This window comes from Entamoeba histolytica, genomic scaffold, assembly GCF_000208925.1.
Source record: "Entamoeba histolytica HM-1:IMSS scf_1104750516773 genomic scaffold, whole genome shotgun sequence".
In the NCBI taxonomy this organism is placed as follows: domain Eukaryota; phylum Evosea; order Mastigamoebida; family Endamoebidae; genus Entamoeba; species Entamoeba histolytica.
The window spans coordinates 1-9531 of record NW_001915302.1 but is presented as its reverse complement, the minus strand read 5'-3'; the positions used below and the strand labels follow the sequence as shown (position 1 = coordinate 9531).

At 23.9% G+C, this 9531-nt stretch overlaps 6 protein-coding genes and 1 pseudogene across 6 annotated transcripts, besides 1 other annotated feature; all 7 read right to left on the bottom strand.

Annotated features, from left to right (window-relative positions):
* Positions 1-446: 446 nt before the first annotated feature.
* EHI_033910 (uncharacterized protein) lies at positions 447-1160 on the bottom strand (the record flags this gene model as incomplete). The annotated part of the gene is made up of 1 exon (XM_001914275.1): positions 447-1160. One exon carries the CDS (start codon positions 1158-1160, stop codon positions 447-449), a length of 714 nt encoding a protein of 237 aa, XP_001914310.1.
* Positions 1161-1203: 43 nt separating this feature from the next.
* On the bottom strand, positions 1204-1923 carry EHI_033900 (annotated as a pseudogene).
* Positions 1924-2011: 88 nt separating this feature from the next.
* On the bottom strand, positions 2012-2656 carry EHI_033890 (uncharacterized protein; the record flags this gene model as incomplete). The annotated part of the gene is made up of 1 exon (XM_001914274.1): positions 2012-2656. One exon carries the CDS (start codon positions 2654-2656, stop codon positions 2012-2014), a length of 645 nt encoding a protein of 214 aa, XP_001914309.1.
* Positions 2657-2707: 51 nt separating this feature from the next.
* On the bottom strand, positions 2708-3357 carry EHI_033880 (uncharacterized protein; the record flags this gene model as incomplete). The annotated part of the gene is made up of 2 exons (XM_001914273.1): positions 2708-2974; positions 3160-3357. 2 exons carry the CDS (start codon positions 3355-3357, stop codon positions 2708-2710), a joined length of 465 nt encoding a protein of 154 aa, XP_001914308.1.
* A 126-nt stretch (positions 3358-3483) lies between these two features.
* On the bottom strand, positions 3484-3933 carry EHI_033870 (uncharacterized protein; the record flags this gene model as incomplete). Its single annotated transcript, XM_001914272.1, has 1 exon — positions 3484-3933. One exon carries the CDS (start codon positions 3931-3933, stop codon positions 3484-3486), a length of 450 nt encoding a protein of 149 aa, XP_001914307.1.
* A 634-nt stretch (positions 3934-4567) lies between these two features.
* On the bottom strand, positions 4568-5401 carry EHI_033860 (endonuclease V, putative; the record flags this gene model as incomplete). Its single annotated transcript, XM_001914271.1, has 3 exons — positions 4568-4870; positions 4918-5235; positions 5303-5401. 3 exons carry the CDS (start codon positions 5399-5401, stop codon positions 4568-4570), a joined length of 720 nt encoding a protein of 239 aa, XP_001914306.1.
* A 56-nt stretch (positions 5402-5457) lies between these two features.
* On the bottom strand, positions 5458-6394 carry EHI_033850 (serine/threonine- protein kinase 6, putative; the record flags this gene model as incomplete). Its single annotated transcript, XM_001914270.1, has 2 exons — positions 5458-6160; positions 6210-6394. The coding sequence occupies 2 exons, from the start codon at positions 6392-6394 to the stop codon at positions 5458-5460; spliced, it is 888 nt and encodes a 295-aa protein (XP_001914305.1).
* Positions 6395-6530: 136 nt separating this feature from the next.
* Positions 6531-6949: a repeat region.
* Positions 6950-9531: the final 2582 nt, after the last annotated feature.

Here is a 9531-nt window from a genome sequence, read left to right as displayed (position 1 = left end):
ATTTAACAATTAATTATAACATGATATTTATAAGGAATTGATATTATATAAAAATGAAATAATCAATTATTCTATTTTTAATTGTCTTATTTTTATAATAACAAAAATAAAAAACAAATTTATTAGAAGAAAAAATGATGAATCAAAAAAACAATACTTTCTATTTAAGCAAATAAAGTATGTTTGTATTATGTTATGATTATTTGTACATCATAACACTGGTTTGTTTTTTTCTTTAAATCTCCTCGTTATTCTCCATTGTTTTATTTTGTCTTTATTGTTTTATTAACTCATATTCTATGTGTTATTAAATTCCATTTTGATTTTATTCGTTTTCTTAGTACATTTCTTAATTATGTTATTGAATATATCTCACTTTAACTTCAAATGACTCTCTTCATCTTGTTGTCTATTCTCTTCTGTACAAAACAATCAATATCCCTTTGTTAACTATCACTCAATAATGATAAAATGTATCTAATAAGACTTTCTCTTCTTAATTCAAAATCGTCATACCTTAATTGACTTAACAAATGAGAACAACAATGTTCATCAAACTCAAAATGAAATCCCGTGATGAGAATTTTCCCTTTTCCATATCTTCTAGTATATCCACATGGTTTGCCATCTTCATACAACGCAAAATAAGTACCTTCTACTTTACTGTTATTATCATCAAAATAACAACCTCCATTATAATAAATATACGCATAACTATTATTGTACTTTATCTTTATTATATGTGCACCTGACTCACTATTTGGTTGATATCCATCATACACTGGACCAATTGCATTTCCTTCGTAAAATTTTAAGTAACGTTCTCCTTCAATGGGTAATTGTGAATTTGCATTGAACTTAATGTATGATGACGAAAAATATGCTCCAGCACATATCCCTAAGAACTTTCCGCCATTGAGAACAAACGACTTAATCAATTCAATTCCATCCATCTGAAGCATGTCAAGATATGGCAAATCCTCACCTCCAGGAATGACTAACAAATCAGTATTTTCAACCCATTGACTCGTCTTAATTTCTGAAGAAGAAATTACAAAAACATTAGCACAAGGGAAAAAATGATGAAATAAATGAATTGTGTTATAAACACAAAGAGTAGATGTTCCAATGTCATTATACACTCTGATAGTAGTGATCATCAAATGAAATAATAAAAATGAAGATGATTAAACAATGATGGAATTAAAAATATGAAAAAATATATTTCAAAAAGAGTTTTCTCTTCATTTCAAATTCACTTTTCTGACTTTCTTTAAGCATTTTACCACATCATTCTATGTCTAATTCAAAATGAGGACCAGAAAGAATAACTTTTCCTTTACCAATAATGTCAAAGAATAATGCATTCATTCCATTTGGATATTTTGCAAGAAAATGACTCTCTTTGTATTGATTTAAATTATCAACAAATGAACATCCTCCATTATAATAAAGTTCGACTTTTTCATTGTTTTGATAATAAATAGGAATTATGACAGCTCCTCGTTCAGAATATTCTTCAAATCCTTGATACATTGGTTTATGAGCAATCCCATTGAAGAGTTTTAATGTTCTTTCTTCACATAGTGTTAATTCATTTGCAACATCTTTATTAAATTCAATAAATGATGATGCAAAATATGCTCCTGCACAAATTCCAAGATACTTTCCACCATCATTAATAAATTCTTTTAATACTTCAACTCCTTTACCATTGAGTTTTTTGTGAAATGGACGATCAGCACCACCTGGCATAACAAACAAATCAGTTTCATAAATCCATTTACCTTCAATTAACTCATTAGAATATATTTTTCTTATTTGAGCTTCTTGGTATTGAGAATGAAGCATTTTTATTGAGTAATAAACACAAACATCAATAGTCCCTTCATCAGCATAAATAACTATTGATTTTATTGTCATAAAAAGTCTTACTTCTTCTTCAATTAGTCTAAGTTCTTTTATGTTGTGTTTTATTCCTGTTTGACTTTATAAATCTGCGAAAAATAATTCAATTTAAAACATCATGAAGAATTGAAAGTAATTTTTCTGCAATTTTGTGATGTGAATCAGATGTGAAATGAACACCATCTGCTCCAACACTCATTCCATCTAAATCAACAAATCCATCTATTATTTCTTGCTTTTTCCACATTTCAACATCAACTTTTAATTGATGAATAAAATTCAATGATTCTGAAATCACTGGATTTACTGTGGATTTCCAACTATCAATTGTACAATATTGAAGTGGTGGTGGAATTAAAATAATTATTTTTGTTTGTTTTTGTACTTTTTCGATGTATTGTTGTAATGCATCAATAACTTGTTGTGAAGTTGCTTTTGAAAGAATGTCATTAATACATAATGCAAGGATTAATACTTTGTTTGTTGAAAATGGATTGGAGGTAATCTTTAATAAGAATTGATCATAGTCTTTTAATCCATTAGTAATGCCAAATGGGATGTTTTCATATTTCAATGAACGAGCAGGTTTTCCATCAACAATACAATTGACTTTTGTAAATTCTTTTTTTAATTGTTCAATGACAATGTTAGAAAATCGGTCTTTGGAAGAATAACGTTTATAAGTCACAGCTTCAATTCCATAAAGATTTGAATCGCCATAAAAGAATATTGAAACTTCATTATTCATCAATTAATTATTTTTATTAGTTTTAAAACTAACGTAAAAATAATAAATTTTTTATTTCTGACAATAACAAAATTTTACTTGAGGAAGTGATAAATACAATTCAATGTTAATAAACTCACTTTCTTTTGATCTTTTGCAATAGAAATTCTTTATAAATTCTTTTTGAATCATTTCTCCATTAATTTTACTTTCATTAAGAATCAAAGTATAAAATATACTTGTACTGGTTATTTCAAACTCAGAATAATGAAGATAAAGTGAATCAAGACAAGATGGTAATTCTACATTATGAGTATTACAATTTTCAATGTGAAGTTGCTGAACATTAATACAATTTATTTCACTAAATGATATATGATTTTGTGACAAACCAAAACATGATACAGTTAAAGAAGTCAAAGAAGAAGGAAGTAAAGTTGAATATGAAATTAATCCCAATGTTTTTAAACTACAAAGATATGAATAATATTGGATATTATGTTGTTTAAAGAATTATTTAATACTAATTGTGTAATTAATAATTTCTTTGGTAAAGAATTAGAATAACATTGTAAAAATTCTAATGAAGTAGGATAAAATGATTCAACATCAACACTTTTAATGATTTTGTTTAAGTACAACACTTTTAATTGTGTTAATAAACAAAGACTACCACAAGTATTACATGACAATGACAAATATGTTAACATTGGATATAACATAATTGGAAATGATTTGTTTGAACACAAAGAAAGTCGAATTAATTGAGAACAATGAGAAATTTGAATAAAATCAGTAATTGTTAAAGCTGTTAAATTATTAGGAAGAAATAAATGTTGAATATATTTTCATTGAAGATGTAATTCTTTAAGAGAAGATATTTCATAGAAATATTTTGAATCTAAATGTGTTAAAGGAGTTGGTTGATTGAAACAAATTGAAGATGTTGTTGATTTGATTGATTTTATGAATGTGAATGAACTAAAATCCATTTCAATTTTCTTTGTACTAAATCCATTTATTTTTATATGTTCAGGATAATACTGAAGTATTGTATCATTATTAAATCCTTTTTCTGTTATTTCAAATCCATCAACTAATCGTTTATTGTGAATAATACCATCATTAGAAATAGCATAATAACATTCTTTGTAACAAAATGTAATTCTTTTAAGGAGTTTCTTATTTTTAATGACTGATTCTGATATTTCTTGTTTATCAAATTCAATAATTACTTTTCTAATATTGAATTGATCAATGTGATTAATAAAGTTGATATCAACAAATCCTTCCATCATAACATAGACTCTTTCAAAACGATGATATTTATTTCTAATAAAATCATTAACTCTTATGTGTTTCTTAATATTAAGTGATAGACTTGTTAAAAAAGTAAATTCTGAAAGATCAAAAGAGTATTTAGGATTTTTTAATGTTAATGAAGCGATTCTTACTTTCTAATAATCATTTCTTAATATTGTAGATTTTGGATTAATAACAGAAGTCGAATCAATTTAATTTGTGAAGGAATTAATGGAAGAAATTGAATAATTTGTTCTGTAAATCACACTGTTTCAAGATGAGGGAATAATTTCATTTCTTTTATAAACGATTTTTGGAGTTGAAAATTACATTCTTTAATATGAAAATATTCATTAACTTTCTCAACAGAATATGATGGATTGATATGTAACATTTGAAGTGAGTCTTTACATTTTTTATTTATTAATGTAAACAATTCACCTGTTTTTATGTTATTAAAATATAATACAATATTTGACAGATAAATCTCTTCAAGTTGTATCTTTTTTTAATCATTGTAAATGATTGATTGAAGTTTAATTTGTTAATTCCTTTTTTTGAAAAGAAATATATTGTTGACTTTTCATTTATATGTAATAATTTTAATCTTCTTTTTCGTTTTGCTTATCTCTAATTCATGTGTGGGAGTAATCCTTCATCTCTTAACAACTTTCTTGAAATTAAATCAGCTAGTCGAATAGGCTCTGGGATTTTATGTAAACAACATTCTTTACAGATAATTACTGCTGTTGAAAGTGAAACTTTATTCCCACAACTAACAATGATTGGATTTATACTACCACCTCTACTTCTTATAACCTCACATAACACTTCTCCATTTGAAGTACTGACTGTAGTTGATTCACCTGGTTTGATTTGTGAAGTAATTATATTAATCTCCTTCTTTCCTATCCCATCAACACATAATACAGTCTACATTCTTACAACTATTCTGTGGATAAAACACAAAAAATACAAACTTTTGCAACACCAATTGATGGTATATCACAATAAACTCCAACATGAGTTGCAGAACCAAATCTTCGGGGATGATAATATCCATTTCCATCAACAAGCACAACTTGTGGATATAACTCAGGGTACTTTTCTTTACAATCGTTGAGTAGTTCATGATAAACTTCTACTTCTCTAAATCCAAGAAATCCTGAAATATAAGGAATTGTAATTATTTTACGACATGTTAATGTTAATAACTCTTTTCCAGAAGGATATTCACAAACAACTAAACAACCAATTGAAAGATTTTGATGATTTGTTGAAAATGAAATATCCAATCCCTAATTATTAATAATTTATCATATCAATTAATAATGTTCTACTTATAAACAAACAAAATAAACAAACACCAACACGTGATAATGTATTTAATGTCCAATCATGTGAGTCTTCAAGTATTACATCTTTAGAATGTAAAATTTGATATTTTTCCCATTGTTTTTCCATTAATTATTGTTTTTAAGTTTAAATACACAAAAAATAAAATAACGAGAAAATAAAAGTCAATTTGTTGTGTTTTTGATTATCCATGGATGAACTAAACACTCAGCAAAACTCATTCTTTTAGAAGGATCATATTGAATTAGTTTGTTAATAAAATCTTTGCAATCATTTGTGAGATAGCTTGGAAAAGAATATTTAACATTTCTGACTTTTTTCATAACCTCTTCACGACTGTTAGATTGAAATGGAGGTTCACCAGTACATAGTTCAAATGTTAAAACTCCTAAACACCATTGGTCAATCGATCCATCATAATATTTTTCTAATACAATTTCAGGACATAAATAATCTAATGTACCACAATAAGTATTTCTTTTAGTATTAGTATGAACAGACCATCCAAAGTCAGCTAATTTGACTTGATCATTGTGATCTATCATGATGTTTTCTGGTTTTAAATCACGATGAATACAATTCATCTCTTGACAATACTTTAAAGCTTCAGTTGTTGCTTTTATGTATCGAGCAGCTCTTCTTTCATCAAAACGACCAGCTTGTTGTAATAACCCATATAATTCACCTTTCTTACAATATTCAAGAACAAGGAACCACCTGTTTTTATCTTCAAAAAATCCGAATAATTTGAGAATATTAGGATGATTAAGATGAGATTGTAACTCAATCTCTCTTTTCATTTGAATCTCCATCCGGTATTGTTGTAACTGTCTTTTAAATATAACTTTTAATGCACAAACATAGTCACTAAAGAATTAACTCCTCCTTATTTAATAAATGAATATCTAAAACAAACTATTTTTTGTATTTTACAAGATAAACATTTCCAAATTTTCCTTGACCAAGTGGTTTTCCAACATCAAACATATCCAACGACAATTGGGTTGGCTTTTTTTCATCATCTTTTTTTGGTTTACTTTCAATTTCTTTTTTAAGAGGAGAATTTACTGATAATTGTTCAACCCTACGAGGAGCAGCCATAGGTTTTGTAGGTATGTATTGTTGAGATTTGGATGGGATAGCAGCTTTAGAGGAGAAACTGAACATACTAAATGATGTTAAGAAATTTTTCTTTTATTTTATTTTTAGTTAATAATATAATAAAAAATTAAATTATAAGTAATTAAATAAGAATTAATTTTATTGTTCTTTTTTCATTAAAGACTGACTAATTCCATATATTTTCTTCTACTATCTCTACGGAGTATGTTTGGTTGTGATAGAAGCAGTATTCCATGACATCAATCATGTTTTTAATTACAATTGTTTTTTATTTCTTTCTCGATGTCAATGTCATTCTTTAATTCTTTAATTAATCTAATACTTTCTTTATTTATTAATCCATTTATTTAGATTACTACTCCATTTATTTTGACATCTTTTAATTTTTCTATTTTCATTAGAATATTCTTTAATTCATTATACATATTTCTTTTCTTCCAATATTCTCCATTAATATTGTGATCAGCCACAATAGTCATATCAAATAATAGACTAGTTTTATTCTTTTTATCTAACATATATCTCTGGTATTTTAAAACAAAAATAATTCTAAATACACTGAAATAATATTTAAATAAATAGGAATTAAAAATAAATAATGAATTTACAAACAGATGAATTAAAACAAAAACAAACCAAATTACTTTGAATTGGAGAATCAGGAAAATGTAAAAGTTCACTTGGTAATTTCATTTTACAGAAGAATATTTTTAAAGTAGGTGATAGTCTAAATTCAGAAGCAAATAAACATCTTAAATGTTTTGGAGAAAGAGACAGAAATGATGTAATTGTTATTGATACACCTGGTGTTAATTATACTAATAATTTTGATAATAAACATATTCAGAATATTGTTAATTGTGTTAGAGCTGAAGGATTACAATGAATTATATTAACAATAGAATTTACTAATTGTAAATTTACTGATAATATTAAACAAGTTATTAAAATTATAAATGATGTTTTCACAATAAAAGACATTTGGAAACATGTTTCTATTGTTTGGAATAAATGTTATAATTCTCTTCCACCAAAGAAAATTGAAAAAGGTAAAATTAACAAAGAACAATTCAAAGAAAACATAATTTCATTTATAAATCAAATAAATAAAACAAATGAAAATATTGATATACCAATGTATTATGTAGATTCACAACCAGATGAATATTTTGATAACAGAAGATCAGAAAAAGAAATAGAAAGATTAATTGAATGGGGAAGAGGAATGGAGTTAATTGATGAAGAAGAAATTAATAAACTAAACGGTGAATATAAAGAAATTAGATATGAAGAAAGAGAAGAAAAAGGTAAAATAATAAAAGAAACAGAATATAGTATAACATATGAAATAAATACATACAGAAGAGAAATTAAATCAAATAGAATGGAAAAGAAATAGTAGGTGAATGGAAATTAATTAGTACTAGAACTATAACAGAAAACAAACGTAATATAAATCAATCAGATTGTGTTGTGATGTAATTGATGAAATGATAATATTAATTCAATATTTGATTATTTGAAATAAATTTGTTTGAATTAATAGAAAAATCAAATAAGTTAAATTCATCAATGTTTAATTTAATAAAACAAAGAAATTGAAAATAAGAAATAAAAATAAATAAAAAAGAATGAGAATATGAGAAAATAAAGAAATGAAATAAAGAATATAATGAAACAAACAAATAAAATACAAATAATGATAATGAGTTAAACTAAATGTGTATGATGTAATTAATTTAATAATGAATGAAACTAATATAAACTAAATGGGCAACGAAAAAAAGCGAATAATTGAAAAAGAAGAGAATGAATGATATAAAAGAATAAAAAGAAAGTAAGAAGTAGAATATGATGAAGAAAGAATAAAAGTAGAAAGGAGAGAATATAAAAAGAAAGAAGATAAAGTGTAATAAAACAAAAGAGATGATAAAAGAAGAAAAGAATGAAAAAAATAAAGGGTGCAAATTTTATTGAAACAAATAAGAAAAACGCAAAATTTAATGATGCAAAATTTAATGATGCAAAATATTTAGCAACATTTTTATTGATGCAAAATATTTTGAAATAAAAATAAATCATCATTTGATATTATTATATTTGATAATAAATTATATTATCTATTAAATACATCATATTTCTTTATTATTTATCTTTCTTTTCTTTTTATTATTTCATATATTACATTATTATTCATTCATTTATTATTTATATTTCATTTATTAAATAAAATGAAAATGAAATTGTAAAATATCAATCAATTAAATATTCATGAATAATAATTTATTAATATTTAATAATTGAAATAATAAATAATAAAGTAACAATAATGATATATTCAATATATTCTTTATTTGATTTGTTCAATATTAGATTATTTTATTTCATTATCATTTCATTGTCTTCATTATTTCATTATTTCATATTCATTTATTATTTTTTAAAATCAAATAAACAATAATATTGATATTCATTCATCATATTAATTTAATATAATAAATATACACAACATTTCAGAATAAATAATGAATAATTAAGAATGAAAATATTGATTATATTCTATAATTTATTCAACATAAAATCAATAAAACATATATTTTGATAATACACAAATGAAATAATAAAGAAATATACAATACTCAAGAATTAATAAAAAAGAAATAAAAAGAATAAATGAATATAAAATTGATAAATAATAGAAGAAAGAAATAGAAAAACAACGAAAAACAAATAATATAAAAAGAATATAAATATATAAAAGAATAAAAAGAAAGTAGAAGAAGAATATAAAAGTAATAAATCACAAAGAGGTAATAAAATAAGAAAAGAAGAAATAAAAAGTGTATTTTTATTGTAAAAATTAGTAATATTCAATAAAAGTGTTTAATTTAATGATGTAAAATAATTAATATTATTTAATTAATGGCAAATATAAAAAAAAATTTTATGTTTATTATTTATATGTATAATTTAAACATGATGTTTATTATATATTCAATCATATGTGTTATGTTATTATAACATATAATAAGTGATAAAATATAAATGAAAATGATATGAATATATGATATAGAATATAAAACAAAAGAATAATAAGAATAAATGATAAATAAATA